General features: G+C 40.6%; 3 protein-coding genes across 10 annotated transcripts; 1 reads left to right on the top strand and 2 right to left on the bottom strand.

Annotated features, from left to right (window-relative positions):
- Positions 1-3,758: 3,758 nt before the first annotated feature.
- bokb (BCL2 family apoptosis regulator BOK b) lies at positions 3,759-12,634 on the top strand. Of its 2 annotated transcripts, XM_071492793.1 has the most exons (6): positions 3,759-4,176; positions 4,314-4,386; positions 4,924-5,260; positions 6,777-6,905; positions 10,205-10,368; positions 11,482-12,634. In XM_071492793.1, exons 3-6 carry the CDS (start codon positions 5,038-5,040, stop codon positions 11,605-11,607), a joined length of 642 nt encoding a protein of 213 aa, XP_071348894.1. In that variant the 5' UTR covers positions 3,759-4,176; positions 4,314-4,386; positions 4,924-5,037; the 3' UTR covers positions 11,608-12,634. The 2 variants fall into 2 exon arrangements, with proteins under 2 accessions (XP_071348894.1, XP_071348893.1); XM_071492792.1 differs by having other exon boundaries at positions 3,759-4,386.
- Positions 12,635-12,884: 250 nt separating this feature from the next.
- Positions 12,885-16,632, bottom strand: thap4 (THAP domain containing 4). Of its 7 annotated transcripts, none has more exons than XM_071492795.1 (7): positions 16,467-16,632; positions 15,828-15,956; positions 14,844-15,000; positions 14,703-14,735; positions 14,440-14,549; positions 13,970-14,073; positions 12,885-13,743 (listed from the first exon to the last, which is right to left on the bottom strand). In XM_071492795.1, exons 2-7 carry the CDS (start codon positions 15,886-15,888, stop codon positions 13,627-13,629), a joined length of 582 nt encoding a protein of 193 aa, XP_071348896.1. In that variant the 5' UTR covers positions 15,889-15,956; positions 16,467-16,632; the 3' UTR covers positions 12,885-13,626. The 7 variants fall into 7 exon arrangements, with proteins under 7 accessions (XP_071348896.1, XP_071348897.1, XP_071348898.1 ...); XM_071492796.1 differs by having other exon boundaries at positions 14,844-14,997; XM_071492797.1 differs by lacking the exon at positions 14,703-14,735.
- Positions 16,633-16,776: 144 nt separating this feature from the next.
- agxtb (alanine--glyoxylate and serine--pyruvate aminotransferase b) lies at positions 16,777-20,718 on the bottom strand. Its single transcript, XM_071492791.1, has 11 exons — positions 20,367-20,718; positions 19,779-19,971; positions 19,593-19,657; positions 19,360-19,460; positions 19,186-19,256; positions 19,019-19,103; positions 18,792-18,890; positions 18,493-18,562; positions 18,088-18,183; positions 17,624-17,752; positions 16,777-17,138 (listed from the first exon to the last, which is right to left on the bottom strand). Exons 1-11 carry the CDS (start codon positions 20,637-20,639, stop codon positions 17,031-17,033), a joined length of 1,290 nt encoding a protein of 429 aa, XP_071348892.1. The 5' UTR covers positions 20,640-20,718; the 3' UTR covers positions 16,777-17,030.
- Between the last annotated feature and the right edge of the window lie 2,553 nt (positions 20,719-23,271).

Here is a 23,271-nt window from a genome sequence, read left to right as displayed (position 1 = left end):
ACCCAGGGGTGAAAAGTCTTATGCAGTGCAACAAAAAACAATTATTAAGCGTGTGAGAATAATACAAAGAAAAAAAAAAAAATCTAGCTTCATATGAAAGATGTAAACCAATATGAAACAACGAATAGACTGAAAATGTTGTAGCTTCAATATCATAAAAGTAATGATTTAACAGTGCCACTCCAAAAAGATCTGATCATTTCACCAAAATGTATTTTAAAAGTGTCCTCCAAACATTATTCAGGCTAAAGGTAAAATCTGATGCATTCACAAACCTAACGTCACATCGTGCGCTGCCCATCCCTTACTGCGTGGTGGCAAAGAGGGGCTGGGTACCTGTCCAACCCTTGCTGCTATGACGAGCCCTTTGTGCCTCTGGTTTTACCTGTTCCCCAAGCACTGGCAACGATGGGCGTGAGGCCTGGATAGAGGTTGAAATTTACTCCTCAACACGTACGTTAGACTGGAAGGTTGGCTGGAATGAAAGGAATCTGTGCTTGAGAGAGAGAAGGCGGAAACACAACTGTTGACATTTTGTTGGACGGTTTAGCACATGGTGGCTCTGCAATAAAGTGCAGGCATGAAAACCACAAATATTAAATCGTTCAAGGTGGAGTATTGCACACAGATCTTATTGCAAATAGGAAGGAAGCAAAAGCAAAAGGAAGGAAGAAGTGACAGGGTCTTATTCGCTTAAAAAAAATCCTGCGTTCCTGCAGAGATGCTTTGCCATTCTGTGCTTTTAACTTTTAAGTTTAATACAAGCCAGAACCAGTTCATGCTGTAGACAGAAAGAATACTTTGGGGAAAAATACAACAGACACCGGGTTTTGTGTTTATATGTCATGAATTTTAGACCCTGATAGCGCATGTGCTCAGTAGTATATGTTTCAGAGAAGCCCTAACACATGATCATTGTTAGGGTACTTAATGGCCTCTTAAAGGTGTGGCTCTCAGTCTCACTCATCTCAGGTCAACAAAATCTTCAACAAAAGAGAAACTTAGCTTTTTAACATATGTAACAGTTCAGTTTCACTCACTGATGCAGCTGTTTACACAACAAGCTTTTCTGCACAGTAGAAGCTGCACAAATTTTTTTCCTTCCAGAGCTGCTGTATTTATGTGCATGTCGCTCATCAGCTGAGACTCAGGATAATAACATGCTATATCATCTATAGGTAGTTGGCAAAATGTCAAAACCTTGACATGATGATTCTAAATCAGCCCAATATAATATTGCCTCTGTTTAGCCACTAACTTGTGCAGAAGAACTGCATGACCAGTCTACACTGACATGGTTTTTGCTTAGATCTTTGACTGATGGAGGTTCGAGACGTAAACTGGACGAGAATGTGAGAGTTGGTGTCATTGTGTCTCCAATCACATCAGCTGTTTTTCATAGCTGCCACATTACTGCACTTGATAACACACTCCCTGTTCTTCTTGGTCCTGTGACCGTTTAACATTGACTTAAGTCTAGGTTTTGCCCAATAGCAGAATTCATCACACAGAAACTAACAAACAGCAGCACAACATGATGTTGTCTAGAGACTATAGTTCTCTGCCCAACAGCATAACCAGAAAATAGACATGGTCCTCGAGACATGCTGGTTGTTTCCAATTAGCCAATTGTGACAAATTAGACAGGATAGATGCCACTGGATGTGAAAGAGCGAGCTTTGCTGGCGAGAATGAATGAGTGGCCTCACTAAACTAAACTAAAGGTAAACATGCATTTCTCAGTATGGTCGTTTATGAAGTAGGAGTTAAGATTACCTAACACAAGAGTCACATGGACATCAACAGCTGAGAAATTCACTTTTCGGTGACAGTGACATTTTTGGAATGTGGTCCTCCATCACTTTGTCTCATTTGTAATGAGACAAAACCAGATTCCATGTGTGGTTACTTATGTTGTCTAACATGCTGAGTACCATTGCGCTGTTTCATTCAAAGCAATTTATTCACGCCGTATTTAATCAGAAACATGTGAAAACAGGTTGTCACTTTAACCTTACCTGAACTGATACACTGGAGCTGACGTAACCTGCCATTTGTCCTCATATTTGAAGGTTCAGGTGTCTCATTTGAACAAATGAATGTGAAAACTGACCTAAAAGGGGGTGAGGTTTTCTTTCTTGGCCTCACTCTCCTCCGAACAGAATCACTTAGAAACTCACCCACTAACATGCTAATTACTGAAACGCCACCCTCTCCTTGACTGAAAAAAACAGGAGGTTGTTTCTGAGCGGTGTTACTGTTGTGGGTTTTTACATTTGGTTCTTTAAACCTTGCTAAAGAATTATGATTCATTTATTTAGACACTTGAAATGCATAGCAATTTCAGATTTAAAGGAGAATTATATAGGGAAATACCATATATCCACAAGTGTAGGCCTCATTATTGAATATCAACTTAATTTTTCATCTTGAGATTGTAGCCATAGTTTTAGTTTATTTCCAGTGTCTATGGCTTATGTGAACTGGTGTTAGTGATGTTATTCAAGGTATTAGTCTTTCTAATGTGTCTCCAGGAGAGATAAACACCATATAAATAAACATCTTCATGCCATAAAGATAACAGCCGACCTATAGTTGAATGTCTAATTTGTTGCCAGTGTTGCAGAACATAACACATTATTGGTACGCATCCAGATTTCCGTCGAGGAGGATAACCTCTGGTCTGAATTCCAGTATATGTGCTGCACATTTCAGCCTTTCATCTCTAGCCCAGACAAGATTGTGACAGTTGTGGTAACCCTATCGTTGTTGTCTCTTGTGTTAGTCACGAACTCATTGTGTTGTACTGTATCTCTGTTTTGCTCCTGGTCCAAATGTAACACCCAGGAGAGACACAGATCTTGAACAACTGGCCTCATCAACCCAGAGGCTTTTCAGGGATAAAATCATGTCGAGCACAACAGAAAGTGAGCAACAGTGACACTCAGCGGCCAAACAGTTCATTAGAAGTAATCCAAACGTAATCAGCAATAACAGATAACATAGATTATAATAGCCGAGTAAACGCACCTAATGTTAAAAGTAAAATGATCTACTCCTAACCCTAACCATAATTTGGCACCGCATGTTACACCAGGTCTTTTTTTTTTTTTTACTTTGTTTACTGCTGTTATAAAATATGTACACATGACACAGGCCTATCATTGTCGTTTTAATATGGCAGGTAAACACACACACACACACACACACACACACACACACACACACACACTTCAAACAGAGGGAGAAATGAACTGATAAGCGTCGGGCTTTTTGTGTGGAGTGGGTTCTTAAACGGGTCCATTGTTTATAACAGTCTCTCTCACACTGCGTGAACTAGGACACTTCAGAAATATCAGCCGCGACAGATGAGTTTCACCTTAAAATAACAAAACAAAATAAAAAAAAATTAATAAAATAAAAGCTACGGAGTGTCCAATTAATATAACTTGATTATATTGTCTTTTGATGCGATAAAATAAATAAATAGATAAATTAATAACTGTCGCAATAACAAAATAATAAAACCCCATCATACAAAGGACCCACTGAAGTGTGTGTCAGTGCTGTGACCGCAGAGTGGGACTCCTATAATTATCCATCTTCGCTGCACGGGATTAAAGGTGCGACGCTTTCGTCCTCAGCGGGAACACTTACATAAACCTGGCAGGAGATCAGCGGCGGAGGGACACACCTGTTTTACCTGCACTAGGAAACCCCATTGTCCTGACGCACGTGACGGCGCATGAGTATGAAGTGTTTCCGACCTGTCAGCGCTGACTCCACTTTAAAAGTCAAGGCTGCAGCTTTTACGCACGAGAGTGGAAACACATGAAGTGATAAAGGGAAAAAAAATGCGCAAAAGCTGGACCCTTGCAGAGTATCGTGGCAGGATTTACTCTGCCCCGGACTTATGAATGAAACTGTAGATGCGGTTGATTTGTCTCCCCCTGTCCGCCGTGGTGAGGTTTGGCTTGCCCAGTGGCTAGGAAAGGACACGGGCGTTAAACTCCTCCCAGCGGGCTTTTCCTGAGCGCTAAAAACCAGCGCACCCGCTGAGCGCCAATGGGGAGGTGGGACAACAGGTAGGCGTCCTCCTGCGGTGTCTCTCGGATCGTTCGCTGAAAACCATGAGCCTGTTGGAGACGAGACCTGAGGGAGAACTTCGCCCGGCGGGTTTGTAATAGTCTGAGACGGTTTCTTTTGAGGGTAGACGAGCTGCCCTCGATCTGACAGTCACACAGGCTGTTTTTTTTTTCCGGCTGGGAAACACCAGAGCTGGTTTGAAATGTTTTCTGATTAATTAATTGAAGGTCCATCATCGGAAGAATCACATACTGGTGATATCAGAGGCGGGGGCACCTTAGTGTGGATACTATGCTCAAGGTAAGCGTGCCCTTTTTTTTTGTCTTTCAAACAATTTATTATTGATTTAAAAACCTTCAGGTTGCTTGAGATTACCCTGAGAAATAATGATCTAATGATTTATGCATTTTTATCTCAAATCAAGATAGGCCTGTTGCTGCCTTGCAGCAAAAACATTTACCTTGTCATCTTGTGCTATCAGTACTTGCTGTTGCATAATCCAAGAAATGTAGCAATATCTTGACTGTCCCACCATGTGACTCACAACAATAACGCCTCCATCATATTATTATATAAGTTTCTGGTCTGATTTTAGATTCTGGTGTCGACATGTCTTTGTACACCCACACGACTTTAAAAAAGTATGTAGTAGCAGCAGGAAGTATTAATCCAGTCACACATGCTGTTTTTTTTTTTTTTTTTTTTTTTTTTTTTTGCATTTGTCCTTCCTGCCAGAAAAAAAAAAACAGGTTTCAAGATAAAATGCTGTAATTTACTCCTTTAAAACGAACCAGTTCTCTCTAGCTGCCTCTAAATACGGGCTTTCTTTCCTCACAGCTGCCATACTGTCTCCACCATTAAACTCTGTTCCTCCTGGGATAAAGACGCACTGAGACACAGCTGATCCAAGGAGGTCAGACGCTCTCTGACCCAGATCCCCTGCAGGAGGACATGGAGGTCCTGCGGAGGTCTTCTGTGTTTGCCGCAGAGGTCCTGGATGTGTTCGACCGTTCGTTGACTGAGAAGGAGCTGGTGTCCCAGTCCAAAGCCCTGTGCAGAGACTACATCCTGTCCAGACTCAACCAGAACGGGCTGGGATGGTCCAAAACTGAACTCAACCTATCTCCCTCAAATGCGGCGCTCGCTGAGGTGTCTCTGGTGCTTCTCTGTCTTGGTGAGAGAAACCTGAGCAGCTGTAACGTCTTAGAAAACTAGTGAATGAGAGAATGGATAAACTGTCATCTTATAGCAACACATTCAAGGCCGTGGTTTTAATCTCCCGTTGAACTCTGGACCTGACTTTGTGGAAGTGATTGGCTTTTCCTCATGTTTACAGGAGAGGGTAGCTCAAGTAACATTAAGAGGCTACATTATAGTTTATACTATGTTTTCTTTCGTTTTTCATTGTTTAGTGTCTTATTTGAAGTTCACAGCTTTGTTAATTAGCCATGGGTTCATTGTGATTTTAATTTAAAGCTTAACATAAACATAGGTTTAATGTAACTCTTTTAACTGGAAAAAAATCTCAAGAGTATGTAATATATTGGCAATCCTCCACGTTTTTAATAATAGAAACTGTTTAGACATTTTCAATCTGCCCTGGAAGCTTTCCTGAAGCTTTCCTTTGGATCCTGATCCACATCAAATGGAATACATCCTCAAAATGTTTTCACCATTTCACAGTATTAATTATTTATTTTAGATAAAAATCATGAGTCCTCACCGTTCTCTAGATGTGCACTGCAAAATACAAATGAACAAGCTTATGAACAAGATATTTTTAACTAACAGACAAATGGAGATGAGCAGGACAATTGATCTGCTACAATAAGTAGATTTTTGTATTTGAGATTAAGACTAAATTAAAGACATTAAGGACTTCATAATTTAAGACCAGTACACTAGAAATGCCACGCTGCAGTCTCACACCAATTGATTAATTCATTGCTTCCAAAACAATCAATAAATTCTCGTTCTCCTCTGCTGAAAACCAGTGAGAGCTGACTGTTGTGACAGTGATATGCTCCCTCCTCTTGGGTCTAAAAAGCAGCATTGCTGCGCTGTAATCTACTTTTAGATAACAGTAGGCTGAGGATGACTCAACAGAGCTGGAACAGATAATTGATACACATCAAGAAACTGGACTGAACAACTCCTCAGACGTGACTCTCAGTGATATCCACGTACTGTAGGGCCCTCTGTACAAGCTATGATAAGCTTTGAGCAAATGATGAATTAAGGATTATGTTTGTGTGTGTGTGTGTGTGTGTGTGTGTGTGTGTGTGTGTGTGTGTGTGTGTGTGTGTGTGTGTGTGTGTGTGAGTGTGTGAGTGTGTGAGAGAGAGAGAACAGCTTGAACTGAGTGATTACATCTGGAGGACTTGACTCACTTAAGACAGCAGCTCAAGTGCCCAGTGTCTTTGTAAAGGATACTAGCAGAGACATGCATGCTTTCCTTTGACATCCTGACATCTAAGTGACCCTCCGCCAGCATAACTCAACCAATTGTCTGAATTGGTTGAGTTGTGTGATTGTTTGCATAACCCATAATATTTAAATAATTGGTTTAAACCGAATCTGTGTTTTGGTTAATGCCTCATTCATTCAGAACAACTGTGGTCCTTCTGACAGACTTTTAATGCTTCTCTCTCTTTTTTGTTTCTTGTCTGTGCTCTCCCTCTGTTACCAAGGCGACGAGCTGGAGTGTATACAGCCCAGTTTGTACAGGAACGTGGCACGGCAGCTCAACATCTCTGTTGCCATGGAGAACATGGTTTCGGATGCCTTTATCGGCGTGGCAACAGAGATCTTTTCAACAGGTACATGGTACATTCTTAGCCTCGAAGGTGTTGATGATGAGGATGAGGTAGCACGTTAGAAACTAAACGTGTAGTCTTCAGCCAAAGGAGATCTGCCAGCTCAGGAAGACATTTACACTTCCTCAGTGCCTCAGACGACTGATGGAGGCAGCGACTCTAACAAGTGTCCGGCTGCAGTTTTTTTTTTTTTCTCAGGCCCTGTAGCCTCAGAGGTGCTTTCAGTGAGAGTGAGAGTGAGTGGGTGTGAATCACATGTAGGTGGAGTGAGACTTTAAAACGCACCATGAGCCCTACATCTAAAACGAGTCACTAAGTTTAGACGCTCTCCTCCTGAACAGATAGCACTGACTAGTTTCTGGTATTGATCACAATTAGTTTTTTGTCATCACTGCACAACTAATTTGATAAAATGTGACACATGGAAATGTTAGCAGAGAGCGTACATGCCATGGACACCACTCCTTTGGTCTGGACACAGAAATAAAACACACACACGGCCAAGCTCTGTTCTACAACCTAATTTCTTGATTGATTTGCTGTAATTAATGATTACATAACTGTAGATGCAGATAATGTGCTGCTACGAGAACTCGGGCAAACATGTACAGACCAGTATGTGTCCTCTTCCGTCTGTCTTTTGTCCACTTTTGGTCTTGAGTCTGGTTTTCAATGTCTGGATGTTCTAGTTTTATTTATTCATTTATTTTAACTTGACCTTAATCTTTGATTTTGCTACTTACAATAGCCCTTTTTTGTCCTTGTCTTTGGCAAATTCAGGTAGTATGTTTTGTCTTTGAGGAGAGACTGTCCAACAGTGCGGTTACCCCCATTCATACAACTCATTGAAAGACACGGAGTTATGGAGATCAAAGAGGAGCGTGTTACAGTCATGTTTGCCTCGAGATGTATCATACAAACACGTTTATTAAAAGCCTTTCCCAGGTTTAAATGTCAAATTAAAGAATAACCCTCACAAAAGGAAGATTTTAATGGCTGCTGGATAAGCCTCGCTCAGAGAGGACTTAGATTTTTGTCAGTCTGGGTCATGATTTGAACTTGTTTCTGCTGGCTCTTGGCTTGTTTTAAATAGTCTTGACAGCAGATCTGCTTTGTACACTATTGAAAGCAGCAATGGCATTTTGAAGTACCCAAATAAAAAGAGTGACTTTATGTCCTCTGTATGAGCCTGTGGGGAAGATAAAATGCTCTGGTCGCAGTGTAGCTAGGATTTGGCAAGTTTCCAGGAAAGATCAAAAACAGACTTGCTTAATATAATTTTCATGCCTGTGTTTTGGCTAAACTCGCTTGACGTCACGAGGGTGTCATTTTTAGAAACAGCGTGGGATTCCTTCTGAGGAATAACAAACTGGTGAACCCAGGCTGCCCCAGCCTTCTGGGACAGGGCGAGACCTGGATATAAATAGAAAAAAAAAACATGCAAGTTTGTTTTCCCTGCTGTTCCGGATTTGTTTTATAAGTACCTTTTTAGCTTTTTGGTATTTATCATGCTTTCAAGTGCTTATCATGAATTTAGGGACCACAAAGGAACGATATGTCTGCTGAATCCTAATACGTATCATAGCCGCATATTTTTCGGGAAGTGGTTAACTGGCCATCTGCACTGTGGTCTCCCTCGGTAAAATCAACATGGCTTGTCTCTTCTCCATCCATCTTCCCCTGCCTCCCACTTCTGTTCTTTCTCCTTCCGCCCTCCTCTCCTCCAGCTTTATCCCTGACAATCTTGTCTCTATTCTTGGCCTGGTTCTCAGTAGGGAGTGAGACGTGACGTACTCTGACAGCTTCCACGGACAGTTATCTCATTTAAGCTCGCCCAGAGCTCCATCCCCTTATAGCCACAGTCAGACACTGTAGGTCAGCTCAGGAGGAACAGCCATGACAATGCAAGCAGGACATGAAGGAGGCTAATGCCATTAGACCCTGTATTGCATCACTGACGGTCGTTAAAACACTGCCCTGGAAACTCTACATAGAAGTGGCCGGATGCCCGTCATTATCGGACTGGATTGTTTAGGTAAAAAGAGAGGACAAAGAATTGGCCCTTTTCAACTTCATGACTCTCAACTGCATCTGACTGGTGAATGCAAAATCATTTTCTGAACCTGTTGACTTCCCCACATCTGAAACTGCGTCAGCGCCTCATCCACCTCTAGGCAAAGGCAACACGGTCTCGCCCTCTTTAATTTACAGCTGGCATGTGACGCAGTAAGACCTCTTATCAGCCACATTAACACAAATGCACTGGTTTGTTGACGTTCACCTCATATTTGCAGTTTATTTCAGTACAAGGTCCGCCAACTGCCCCACATGCCTCATATCAGGTCACAGAGGAAGGAGAAACCTCAGAGGAGACGGGTGTTAATGCTCGGGATGGACTGGGAGAGGAGTGTTTATACTGAGATAAATGTGGCAGTTTTATCCTTTCCGGTTTGGGACACACTGCCACCATGGAGGCTTGACACTCAGGTCGTGTAGCTGAAGTGTGAGTTGTGCTTCTCACTTATCAGACAAACTACTCTGTGACTGCAGGATAGAATCAATACCTCCTGGACACGTACAGAAATACCCTCCAAAACAATTTGTTTTCCACAGAAAAAAAAAAGTTCAATTTCCTTGTTAAAAATACTTTAAAAAAATACATCTACTCCTTCTCCCTTATTAAAGTTGAAAATATTTTTCTTTTCAAAAGTTTAACTGCATGACACACGTCTCCTGCTTCAATGAGAAGTTCATCCTCTGTGTATGTGCACTGCGGGTTTCAGGTTTCCACATCACACTCGCATGTTGGACCATGAGCAAACCAACTGTGATGTCACAAAATCCTGCTATACACCTGAAATTAAACTTAAATAGTGATTATTTTCATTATTCTTTTAAATAATTTCGTTTTGATCAGTTGTTTGGTCAGCAAATGGAGAAAAAATTTCCTTAAGTCCCAGATGACATCTTCAGGTGTCCTGTTTCCAGAGATATTTGGGATAAAATCATAAAAGACGATGAAATAGTCACTTGCAAAGTTGGCTTTATTTCTTAACTCTAAATAATTAATTGATTATCAAAATATTTGCAGATTAATTTTCTGTCAGTTGACTAATCGATTAATTGACTAATGTCCAAACACAGAATAATGTGGAAACGGCCTCTGCACGTGCATCACTGAACAGTCAGACTCAAACAGTACACTAATAAGCAACAGATGAAAGACAAGCATCAGTGCTCGCACACATAGATATTAACTGGCTTAAAACATAACTCGGTGATGTTTGTTTTTCTTGCTGTAGGTATAACCTGGGGTAAGGTGGTAGCCATGTATGCAGTAGCTGGAGCCCTGGCAGTGGACTGTGTCAGACAGGGACATCCGACCAGCGTTCACATCTTAGTGGACAGTCTGGGACAGTTTGTGCGCAAGTTCCTGGTTCCCTGGCTGAAGAGGCGGGGAGGATGGGTAAGTGGCCGCTGCTGTACATGCTGATAATCATGGTCGCTGTGGGTAATAATGCATGAGCAGCAATGTGGAGAAATGTTGAGCTTTCAGTTTGGATTACAGAGAGTTTACTTAGTTACATCAACCAATAATGGTCATCTCCAGTATATTATCTCTTTAATTGATGTCACTGCATGATGAGCTTTTTTGAGAAGAATTCTGGACAAACTGAATGTAAAATGAATATTAACATATGAAAAAACAAGGGGGGAAACCGCTGTTCATATCTTATTTCTCTGGGGATTAAAACTGGCGACATTGTTTTCCTGAAGCTAAACGACTAATTTACGTTATCTTGTTTATGTATCAGAGCTCAGTGTGCTTTCATAAGCTCCGGTTGACACAGTTAGAGGGGAGTTACGTAAAATCTGATGGTAGCCTGCTCGGAAAGACTCAGTTATGACTGAAAATCGAACTTTCCTGTACATCCTGTACATAGCTTCCTGCTGGTTGATCTGATGCAGAGATCTGCTCTTGTAACATTTGTTTCTTATTGACCCTGTCTTGGTTACAGACCTTAAAAATGTATTTTCAGCTGCAGCACAATAGGTTTTCTTTACCACGGGAAAGCTGCCTTTTCCTGAAACACCCGATCCTTCTTTTTTCTTTTCGACAGAGTCCCAACTGAAATTCTTTGCAAAAGAAGTGAACCTGTTTCCTTTTATGATGTTTTGAACGTAGCCTAGTTTGTCACAACAGCTGAATATTCAATGATGAAACTTTATCTCTTTTTAATACTTAAAGTTTGAATTTATAGCATTGAAATATTATACTTTGAAAAAAACATCAGAATTTTTGTTTGAATTCCCGTTATAAAAATTTTGTGTGTGTGTGTGTGTGTGTGTGTGTGTGTGTGTGTGCGTGCGTGTGTATAAAACCATAGATTCAGACATTTAAATGTCATCAATTCAGTGGTGCATGAATTTCAATAGTATGTCATCGCCAGCAGTTAAATTATTAGTATTCTGATTCTTCTAAAATTCATATTGTTATCATGGCATCATTTTTCATTTATATCAATTAAGTTTCATTGGAATCTGATACTTAGAAATATCTCTCACTGTCCTTTTTCAGGCGGAGATCACTAAATGTGTGGTGAAGAGGGATCTCACCCCTGAACACCACTGGCTTTCCTCTGTCATCGAGTCCCTGAAGTACTTCCTCACCACGATGTACGTCTACATCATGAAGGAGCCATGAACAGCAGAGACGGCGGGCACAGCATTCATCGTGATCGTTTGACACGAGATTGAAATCACAGACTTGTCAATAAAAGGTGGAGATGGTGACTGTGCTTGATGGGAATTGAGCCTACACGCATATCAGATCAGTCTGTCGCTGAAGGGCCATCAGCTAATGTTTCATCAGCATCATGTTTGCGTTATCTCGGTGTCAGATGAGCCTGTAAGTGATTACCCTTCATCCAAAGAGTAGTCATCATGCTATTTAAGATCATAAATGGCAAAGGAACAAGTTTGTCTCACGTCACCTCTTCTGTATATTTTCACTCTGCTTACACCGGTGCAGTAAACCAGGCTTCTCCCGTGTTGTAACTGTCATGTGTGATGGTGTTCAGGGTGAACGTGAGCTGTGGGAGGCTGTTCATGGTCCTGACATAAACAGTCTGATTTTTTTGATGTGATGTTTGTCTCAGAATACGTACCGACAGGAGTGATGCCAGGGAGGAAGCCTTGTGAATGAATGTAATGAAAACTGATGCTCAGCTGGCTGGGTCTTTGAGTTTTCTGACATGTGGAAGTGTTTTCACTCAGGAGAGCAATATCAGGTGGTATCAGCTGCTTACACTTCATGGGTTTTATTTACATTATTGTACTTTACCAAAGCAGAGTGTCTCTTTCCCAATATATTCCAAAATATTGTGACCTGTACTAAAACTTTCTGCTGCAATTTCAGACACAATTGGTCAAGAAACGTTGGGTCTTGTTGTTGCCATTTTTGTCCAAAGGACAGAGGAATGGTCCATACTAAATGCACTTATTTTGGTGGTATTCATTTCCTTTTTAATCTGTAAATAGTTTATTTATGATTTTATTTTTTTATTTTGATTATGACCACTGCAGTATAAAGAGAGCCGATACAGCAGCTCTTTGGAGCGATTGTGTGGTATGCCTGATGCTTGTCACTTTCACGGTGTTAACTTATAAATGTGTGTCTGAACATTTTTTTTTTTTTAAATCCACAATAAACTTAAATCTTCACACATAAACACACTGCTTCATTTTATTGATGTTTTATCTCTCTGAATGAATGTCAGACCCTTAAAAGTTAAAAATGGTGGAGGGGATATAAAATAAAAAGCAAAAAACAAATAACTGTACCCTTGTCTGTGGGTTAAAACATGTAAAAGCTGCGAGATACAAATATGTTGAGAAGAAGCCATTTCAGAATTAGACCAATAGAAACAAGCACGAGATGCTGTAGACCTGTGATGTACAGAAACATCAAGAACAGGGAAATTTCATAATTTACAAGGAAGACTTTATTGACATTACACATCAAATCCATCAGTACAGAAAAAAATGTGTGAGAACATAATTAATTAGAATAAGTGCATATAAAGTACAAAAAGAGGTAAAATAAATTTAATTTGTGATCTTTTAATGTAGTCAGTATCAGAACATCTATTCTGAAGAACACGTCCACGTGAGGACCAAAAGCAAACTTGAACGCCATGAAACACCTCAAGGAAACTCTCTTAAAGAGTCATATTTATGAGCTGAAACCATAACTTTAAATTCAGTGCCACCTGGTCCACGAATAAATCTCTAACTCTGAGTCTCACACTCAAAAGACAGTATATTGACTACAGGAAGACAGCAGTTACTTTCAATCTTACATTAGTGCAATGGAGATGAACACTGTACTCAATATTAATTCAGTGCTTTATAAGCTTTACAGCTCAAAGATTAAATAAACAATAAATATCAACATTAATCAAGTACCCGTTCTGGGTATAATGCCTCACAAGCGCAGTCATTTATTTTGATTATCTTTTAATTTGACTGCAACAGCTCTGTTATTCCTGCACGTAATGTAACATTTACCATTAATGGTTCAGTTTTATTTTATGTGTATGCTAATTGTAGAATTGTTTATATGTTTATCTGACTGATTATTGATTAAGCTTTGTGTTTTTTTTAAATTTCTCATTCCAGACTAAGGTATTTCTGTGTATAAGAAGCCTGCTTGTTAGTTGGTTCAAGATGACCGACGGTAGGTGATGTGCAAGTGCTGCATCAGTGGCTGGTTGTCTGTTGCCATGGAAACTGTCTGCTCCAGTCTCCCATCTGGTCGGAGCTGAAACACTCTGGAAATCTGAATGAAGGAAAAGAGCAGGTGAGGTCACTGGCACAAAGGAGCAAAGATGTCATGTTTATTCATTTAGATAATTTCCACAGAAACGTTCTGTTTGATGTTCCGACGTGTAGTCGACCTTGTGGGTAGAAATATTACGCGGATTCAATATTAGTGAATAAGGGAAGTAGTTATTGCTGACGACTGGTGCGTGATATGATGCAAGATCACAGAATCACAGTTTTACCTGCTGTACATGTGGCTCCTTGGCAAAAGAGATTCTGGCCAGAGCATGGGTCTGCAGGTTCAGCTGCTGCCCTGTCAGCTCCCCCTCCTCAACCTCCACCAGACCTGCACAACACAACACTCAGCCACTATGCACATTGTGCCAACTTAATCTTATACTAGTAACAATCTAACTATCTTTTTTTATCTAAGCAATAAAGCCTTGAAATATACATTTGAAATAAATTTTCAAAACAACCTAGATTACTTATGAGAACAATTTCCTAAAATGCACAAGCAAAAGGGAGAGACAGAACAAACATGAAGAGATGTCTGACACTGCCAAGTACACACATTTCTGCATCACGTATGGTTATGTGGAAGATGCTTAAATTATAGGCCGACTTGTAAAAAAAAAGTCCCATCTAATGTAATAAATATATAATAATACACATTGTAAACTCTACATCCAGTGACATAAACTCTAACTACCTGAGTTTTGTGCGATGATAAAGGCCACTCTGTTGGTTCCTGGTTGCAGTCGAATGAAGCCACACTCCCTGTGCAGAGGCTTTTTAGACTCTGCATGGTAGGCATTGAACCTGCAGAGTTGGTAGCAGAGTTGCTAACAAACACCATAAACACTTGTGGCAAAGACAAACCTTCATATAACATTATCATTATGAGGAAGCTTATAAGAGGCACCACCCCTGAGGATCTTGCTTTTGCTGACCTCCAGTGACTTAACTTCTCACCTTGCCGCAGTGATGTACTGGCATACTAAAAACCTGTGACAGTAGGGTTGGGTGTGGTTACACAGGTGGGACAAAGTTCATTCTGACCACACCTGGTTTTATGTGACTGTTTAAGGTGTAACTGTGCACGTGTTAACCTACATGAAGTTGATGATTGGTTGTCCCACGTGGCTGAAGTGCAGTGTCTCTGTGTAGCGGAAAGGGTTTATGGAGGGAAAGCAGCCCTCCCCAGGCTCATCTGACTCCCAGGTACCCAGAAGCCAGTCTAGAGGGAGAAGGGCTGGGTTCAACTCTGCTGCTGGTAAAACACAAACACACACAGTTTATGCTGCCTTATCATGAAAACACAGAAAGGAAATGAGTCATAGGGTGAGTCAGAGGTAGTGGTGGGAGGTACCACAAAGTTGGTCTTGTCTCAGTGCCAAATATTATCAAGGAATATATATCACTGATAATGTCCAGCACATTTATTAATAAAATTTTGTAAACACATCTAAAATCATGTGACAGAATAGTTCAGGAATCAGATCACGTTATATCAGGGCTGGAAAGTAACTAATTGCATTTATTCAAGTATTGTATTTAAGTATATTTTTGAGGTTTTTGTACTTTACTCAAACAATCAAATAATAATATATATAGAAAGGAAAAGTAAAGAAAGTATATAGTATAATGAAGTATATAAAGACAAATCTTCCCTCAGGTTTATTGCTTTAAAAATACTGATTTCAGCTGACATCACACTTTATTTATATACTTTATTAACACCAAAATACTGCCTCACAATCAAGCCACGCTCACAGTTCCCAGTGGTATGTCTAGCTCAAACTAATGCAGCATATGCACTAGTCCTGCATAAATCCTCCTTCAGGTTATAATGTTTAGTGAGTTTGTTTTGAAAGTTTTTTTCTGGTTCAACTGTATGGTTTGGGTAGCTTTTGAACTGCATGTATTATACTGAGGTGTTTCTACTATTTCGTCTGCCTCATTTATTTCAACGAGTGTGGGCTAAATGAGAGAAACACCTCTCAGTGCAATACAGTCCAACTTCACCACTAACCACATCAAAACTGAATCAACACCCCTCTAAAACTGAAGATATGATTATATCAACACTGGGTTTACCTAAAAAAAATGTCTGTTTTTGCAGCAGCGAGGAAAAAGACAGTAACTGCTCGTCTCTCATTTACCAGTAGGTGGCGCTAATGTTGCCGTATGGTCTCAATTTAGCAGAAACCAGAAGAAGAAGGTAACCTGTAAAGCACAGAAGAAGGTGACCGACTTTTGCGTTATACAATCATAAATACGCCAGTGTAAAAAAAAAAAAACGTCGCAGTTTCCTCGTTTCGACGGTCACAAAGATGGGGACTCCTCCACTGACATGCAAAGAGATCACAGCGGGGAAACAGCTCAGTCTGACCGGAGGCTGCTGCTGTTTTATCATCACTGAAGCTAAAGTTTGCTAATTTCCTCCTCAGACGTCACGTAAACGCATCACGTTTGTCTGGAAATCAACAACAGTCAACAGTGAGCTTGAGTTGGGTGTAAAAAGGGCTACAAACGGACTTGGCGACACATTTTACGATAACGCTTTAATCATTTTCAATAAATTATTGCCCTTAAAGCTACTTCATAAATAACTTTATCATAAGCTTGCGGTCTCCGCGACATTGAAGCTAGTAACAGTTAAAAAAATAAACCATATAACCCTGAATTAGTTTAAGATTTTCTCCGTTTCAGTTTGAAATTGAAGAGTTGACCTACCTGTGTGATTTACAGGACACGCCATTAATAATGTGAACTGCAGTCAAGCAAAGATAAAGGCGTGCAATGAGACAAAAGTATGAGATTAAATGGGACTCTATTAGTAGACTGCGACAGTGTTGGGCTAGTGTGACGTACACTTATAGAACCGCAGCGTGGGATCATGGGAAATGTAGTTAAGACGGCTAAGCGCCACAAAAATATAAAATAACCTTCAATAAATATAACTGGAGTTAACATTTATAGACTTCTGCAGTGATGTCTGAAATAATTTCTGTGTTTTTCTTCACACATCGGGGCAGGAGAGGTGTTTGATAAAACAAAGCACACTTTATTGACATTTTCAGAGCACTGAGCATGGGCCATATGACATCTGCTTTTTTAATTTCAAAAATAGCATACTTATACAAGATAGGCGCATGGCCCATGTTTTATAAAATCTCTGCAGTGAAAAGCACACATAAATTCCTAAAATGTATGTGCTGTTTCAGATGTCCTGCATGTGGGGACTCTGAAGTGTTTATTTTTTAAATCCCTTATGAATGGTCATGGGAATCTGGTCTCTTAAGCCTTGCTCTTTTTGCAGTTCTTGAGAGCGTCTGCCAGGGCATGCAGTGCCATGTCAGCATTAGTCTTCTCACAGTTGTATCCCATCAATCCAATCCTCATCACCTAATGAAAAGAGCGATGGAGAGTACAGTACATCAGCGTCCACAGTGACTCAGCAGCATGATTCAGAAAGCTGTAAAAACATCAGACTGATGCATTGCTCTTGTTAGGACTATTAAATTAATTAAAATTAAATTTGAATATTTTGGTTTGAAAATCAATCTCAGGTACCAGGAAATGTGTTCAAAACATTAATCTGAGAACTGTATCTAGGTTTGTTGTATTAGCACAACACCATTGACACCATTTCTTCAATCCAACACTATTCCCCTTTCTGAAGTGTTTATTTTAGAGAAAAGAAATACTGGATAAGACAATGAAAAGATAATTTTTCCTTCATACTATCTATAACATCACCATGCCGCTGCTAAACCACTGAGAGTGGTGCTTCTATCCAGTTAAGCTGCCATAAAGGTCAGCTGATGACCATGACTGTTTAGGAATACATTTGTTTACTGTTCAGGGATGAAATACCAGCAACAACTCACCATGCCCATGGAAGGGCCCAGGCCACCAGTCATCTCCATCTGGTGGTGTTTCATGATGTAGACCAACAACTCCCTCCAGTTGTAGCCATCAGGGATGGCAATGGTGGTGACGGAGGGAAGCCTCAAATCCTGTAGTACATATCACATAATCAAAAACAATGGCTGTGGTCACAACAGGGCAACATCAATGAGGAATGCTGCCACAACAATGTTGGTTAGTTGTGATACAATGCAAAAGCCCCACATTTTTAAAGGGCTGCACTCTCGATATATATGTATATATATATCCATTATATATATATATATATGTGTGTGTGTATATATTTATGCATATCCCTGTCTTGGCACAGTATGTTGTTGTTCTTAAATTCTTAGGTATTAGTTGTAGTTTTGTATGGCACCAGAAAAAACACAGCCAGCCAACCAGTTACCCATCATATGGTTTTGTAGTATGTCTACCTCACCCTTTCAGGAATGAAGAGCTTGAGGCCCAAGTCTTCCAGTCCTCTGTACAGATAAGCTGCCACCTCCTTGTGTTTCCTCCAGGACTCCTCCAGCCCCTAGAGGGAGACAAAGGTCGATGCTGTTCAGTGACAATCAGACAGATTCAAAAGTGAGGGGAGGGGCTGGGAGTGTGCGGTGAGTGCAGTTTATAATTTGTGTGGTAAATGTGTAAGGTGGTGAAAAGTACCATCACCCCTGCTTCAAAAGAAAGATTGAATTAGGTACTGGAATAAAGAAGGCTTTATTCATAAGACTTAAAAATATCTCTGAGTGAAATATGAACTAACCTACGACCTAAACATAGATAATGATTCTATAAAGTGGATTTTTTTCTCTCAACAGAAAGTGGTAGATTTTCTATTTACCCTCTCAGCAAGAATTGCCAGACTCTCTCTCAGAGCGAAGAATCCAGACACTGGACCAGTGTGGTGGTATCTGAAACACAGAGTACACTTGATATTATTTTCATAACCGAACATTGATGATATTGACTGATATGAACCTTTCTAAGCACAATGACACTAAAAAAAACTATTGAAAAATATTGTTGGTCTCATACTAACAGATCATCTGCATAATCTTCAATTCCAGTTGAAGTTTAAGTGAGTATGAGGAGAATAAGGATGCAGTGGCTCTTGTAATCACTTGGCTGTAGTGGACTTACAGTCTGGCTGGTTTGCCATCACAACCCCAGTAGTTGGACAAATGTGTCATGTCAAAGAGGTAAGATACTGGTTTTGTTTTCCTGTTAAACATCTTGTGGCTGTGAAGGGTAACAGAGACAAAGAGATTGTGTTACTTTTTTGTTCTCAGTTTTTATGAAGTTGTGACAATTGAGGACCCATATATGGAAACATACATGCAGGTACACACACCACAGTTCTTCCTTACCATGCCCTGTCATTAAAAGAGATGGGGGCTGTGCCAGGAGGAGCATTCAGAGCCTTTTGAGAACCGGTGTACAGGATGTCAATATCTGGGAGCACAAGAGGCAGATTATGTAACATGTGAGTGCAAAGTAGCAGTCAGATTAATTGAATCTATCATCATTTCCTTACTTTGCTTGTCCATAAAAATTGGTGCCGCTCCAAGTGAAGCAACTGTGTCGACCAGGAAGAGACAGTTATGTCTGCAGGAGGCAGGACAGCGAGGGGAATAAGATTATGCTTTGTAATGAGGCCTCATGTGACCACTTCATGTTCTGTTTGAGTCAAACACAAAACGAGCCTCACTTTCTGCAGATGTCTCCAATGCCATCGACTGGGTGACAGAGGCCAGCAGAGGACTCTCCATGTGTGAGGAAAAACAGGACAGGCTTGTGTTTTTCTATGGCCTACAAAAAGGAATAAGAAAGAAAGAGTTTAATAATAATCAAAAAATAAAGTGTAATAATATATAATATAACGTGTGTTCTAGTTACTGTTTATCTTTGGTTATGTTTCATAGTTATTTAATGGGGTCCTACCTGTTCAATTTCCTTATTAGTGAAATATCCCCCTGGTGTTTTTACCATTCTATGTACATTGGCACCTAAAGATAAAAGGAACATTGATGATTAAGTACTAGAGAGACAGACAGACAATGCTGAAGCTTCTTTATCCTCTTTTGAGAGCTGGTGGATGCGTGCGTAAAACCACGCGTAAAGACGCACCCATTCTCTCTGCAATTTCTGCGACCCGCTCTCCCCAGATGCCGTTGATGGCGATGAGCACGCTTTCTCCGGGCTCCACCGTGTTGAACACCGCACACTCCATAGCTGCGTGCCCGGAGCCGCTCATAGATATGGTCATGTTGTTCTCTGTCTGGAAGGCGTACTGGATCCCTCTCTTAATGTCATTCATGATCTAAGACACACAAAGAAAACGTGAAGACAGCTTCTCAGCTGAATTGGTCAGATATGGTCACCTGGTACTGAGAGATTTTAGTATGCTATGGATCTTTAATCACATCCCACAAATTGCCTATCCATTTGGTCTGTCTATGATTACATATGAAAATCAGCAATTAAGTGTTGGAAAAAAAATATTTAACCAACTTTGCTCAAGCAGGAGGAATAGGCTGTGTAGCCAAATGCGGGCTGATATTGTATTAAGAATAATAATTCTGCATTCCGAGTTTTACTCAAGACCAATCACAAAAGTAGCCTACCCCCAAATTGTAGTCAAGTTCAGCACTTGAGTGAAGTTATTTTCACCATGAAGTGATCTGAACGTATAATGTACCTCTGTTTCAAACTTACCTCATACATTTCTGGGTGCAGGTGACCAATTATCGGCTTGGCCCCTGCAGCTAAGATACGTGGAGGAACATTTGAGGGCCCCGGCCCGAACAGGTAGCGCAGCGGAGCTTCGAGCGGCCGGAGCATGCACGCCGGCGGGGGGATGGTGACGGAGGACACGGAGCGGTCCAGGCGCAGCAGCAGGGGAGCGCTCCTCACGGCCAGCGGACTGTCGAGGGCCGCTGCTGCCTGCTGGGCGAGCAGCGAGCCCCGGCTGAAGAAAGTCCGCTGCATCACGGCTGGCGTCTTGGTTCCTGTGAAGCCTGCACCGAGTGAGAGCACCACCGACAGACAAAAAGACTGAACCTCACCGTGAGTTTTGGGTGAAGATTTAAAACAAACAGGTCTTTGACCTCTTGGCCGCGGGGCGGGGTGCGTCACTTGACTCAGGGTTAGCACGAAGGTGCACGATGGCATATCACGTCAAAATAGAGGTTAAAATGAAAAAAAGAAACTGTTTTATAGAATATTAGTTAACTTAAAATTTTAAAACGTTTTAAACTTAAAAAAAATTAGAAGACAGTAAAACAGCATCTGAGCATGTGGTTATTAAGGCTATTTGGACTTGAGACTGTATGTGGAAACAAACAATACAAATCCTGGTAAATTATTGTATTTTGACCCAATACAGTGTCACTTGGTGATTATGTGACATCGATGAATTTTTAATCTCTTCCAACCCAAGATTTGAATTTAAAAACTTGTCTGTCCAGTGCAAAGAGCCAGCAGTGCATGGTTTGTCACAGTTCAGATCCACCAGGACCGGTTTTTGTGACTCATTTCTGGTTCTAGATCCACAGCACCTGACTCTTGAACTCATGAAAAAGCGAAGACCTGCACTTTGCAGCTTGGAACCGGTTCAGGTTAGTTTGGAGTTGGTTTGTTGGTTTTTGTTTGCCCTTCCACTCACTTCAGCATTGAGTTTGTAAAGAGGAGTCTCCTCTCAGAGAACCAATCTGCTCTCTCTGGAGGGGGTGGGGTGTGTGTGTGTGTGTGTGTGTGTGTGTGTGTGTGTGTGTGTGTGTGTGTGTGGGGGGGGGGGGGGGGGGGGGGTACTGCACACTTATACCAATAGTACATCAATATACAGTGATTAACACTTTGTTCTGTTTTATAATTACATAGTAAATGTGCTCTTGTTTAAGATGTTTTTCAAACTAAATGTTTTCCTTGTTTCCGTATAATATGTTACAATACTGGCTCAAAGTCTCTTACCCGCACAGGATAGGTAGGTAGAATAAAAAAATAATTAAAGATAATTTGTCTAGAAATACAGATTGTATCTAGAACTATCTGAGACATACAGCAGTTCACAGCAGACATCAGCCTGGATCTCAAATTTGATTTTATTTGCACCTTAATAGAACCCATACACTTGGGCACACACACACACACACACACACACACACACACACACACACACACACACACTGGTGGTTTGGTGAGATGTATAATGAAGGAATTTAAAAACCATGTCCTCTGTGTCTTACATAAGCAACTTCCACTTGGTTTGGTAGGATTTATGTTTAACATTAGCACTTCAGTGTTGATTAAGTGGCTCCTTGGTTTGGTCAGAAACAAACCTTGACTTCAGACCATGTCATCATCAAATGGGTGATCAGATCATATCATGTCCTCAACTTGTTTTGGCTGCTTCACATCTGTTATTTATGTTGCTTCGCTGAGGTTTCATTATTTGTTAATTTAAGTGTCAAGCGTGTGCAGGAATGTCAAAAGCTATGGAAGGAAGTTCAGAATCGCCAGAAACATTGCAGGGAAAGGTGAGCAGAAACACCTTCGTGCTCTCAGGAATGAGTTCCTCTGCACCATTACTGTGGCCCAGCAAATGTCTCATTAGCAAAATGAATGTATATGCAAAGCGCTGGTATTTCCTAGTGTTTAATCAAACAGATCATCATCAAACACAGATCACACTTCACATTTGGCCACTAGTTCAAGTGTGCACTCGGGACCTTGAAAACATAACAGCATGTCGAAATCATTTATTACATTTCACTGAAATCATGTTTTTTAGTGATGGTAGAAACTCAAAATGGTTCAGGTGAAACATTTACATTCACATTTTATAGTGCCGTTAAAGATAAATCCTGGTGAAATGATTTTGTTGTATATTACAGTCTCCTTACAATCTGACCAGGACACAAAAGCCACTTCTTTCTTTTGAAAGTTGAAAAGTTAGATTTGTTATTTAACCATTATCAGTAGTTGAATAATTTATTTTGAACTATTATGTCATAGCAGGGTCAGCAGAGGGTGCCTCTCTGGCCTGGTCAATAATTACACCACTGGTAAATACATGGGACTCTATGTTACCGTCTCACTGGACTTTGCTCTGGACGGAAAACCCGAAATCTGCCAAAACAGAGTGGGAGGAGGAGCCGGGGAGAGATGGATGAAAAGAGAGACAGACGCACTCATTTGTCCACAGGGGGCGTCATAAAACTGTGCGTCAATAGTGCTGCAATAGACGTTCAGTGATAATGCTTTTTGAAGTCCGTCATACTAATTAGTCAGCCTATCTTTTAACCATGTACAGCAACCCTTCCACACCATGGCACTGCAGCGTAGACACATGGATTAACGTGTTGATTTATGATGATTACTGTCAAAACAAAACAAAATGAATTGGTGGTCATATTTATTTTACAACATTATCACAGGAGTCAGTCCAGAAAGTGTCATGTAACATATTTGACATATTCAGAAGAAATGGATTCATGTTTCACCGTAGAGCTTGAACGTTCATGCACAATCGTCATTTAGAGCTTTTAAAGTAAAAACAGTGAAAAAAACATGTACAATGCCACGACAAGACATTGAGGTGAGATTGATTGGTCAACCTTAA

Source organism: Trachinotus anak, unplaced genomic scaffold (genome assembly GCF_046630095.1).
Source record: "Trachinotus anak isolate AG129_WGS33_773 ecotype Australia unplaced genomic scaffold, CSIRO_AGI_Tana_v1 ptg000012l, whole genome shotgun sequence".
In the NCBI taxonomy this organism is placed as follows: Eukaryota; Metazoa; Chordata; class Actinopteri; order Carangiformes; family Carangidae; genus Trachinotus; species Trachinotus anak.
Note: the sequence above shows the minus strand (reverse complement) of the source record. Positions and strands in the feature narration are given on the sequence as shown.

Excerpts from the sequence above, each read along its gene's own strand:
- bokb (XM_071492793.1), top strand. The coding sequence starts at position 5,038 with ATGGAGGTCCTGCGGAGGTCTTCTGTGTTTGCCGCAGAGGTCCTGGAT. Across the intron at positions 5,261-6,776 it reads TCTGGTGCTTCTCTGTCTTG|GCGACGAGCTGGAGTGTATA; the intron begins GTGAGAGAAACC and ends TCTGTTACCAAG. Across the intron at positions 10,369-11,481 it reads TGAAGAGGCGGGGAGGATGG|GCGGAGATCACTAAATGTGT; the intron begins GTAAGTGGCCGC and ends GTCCTTTTTCAG.
- thap4 (XM_071492795.1), bottom strand. The coding sequence starts at position 15,888 with ATGAGAGACGAGCAGTTACTGTCTTTTTCCTCGCTGCTGCAAAAACAG. Across the intron at positions 14,550-14,702 it reads CAGTACATCACTGCGGCAAG|GTTCAATGCCTACCATGCAG; the intron begins GTGAGAAGTTAA and ends CCAACTCTGCAG. Across the intron at positions 14,074-14,439 it reads TATCATCGCACAAAACTCAG|GTCTGGTGGAGGTTGAGGAG; the intron begins GTAGTTAGAGTT and ends TGTGTTGTGCAG.
- agxtb (XM_071492791.1), bottom strand. The coding sequence starts at position 20,639 with ATGCAGCGGACTTTCTTCAGCCGGGGCTCGCTGCTCGCCCAGCAGGCA. Across the intron at positions 18,184-18,492 it reads TGGCAATTCTTGCTGAGAGG|GGGCTGGAGGAGTCCTGGAG; the intron begins GTAAATAGAAAA and ends GTCTCCCTCTAG. Across the intron at positions 17,139-17,623 it reads TGGGCCCTTCCATGGGCATG|GTGATGAGGATTGGATTGAT; the intron begins GTGAGTTGTTGC and ends TCTTTTCATTAG.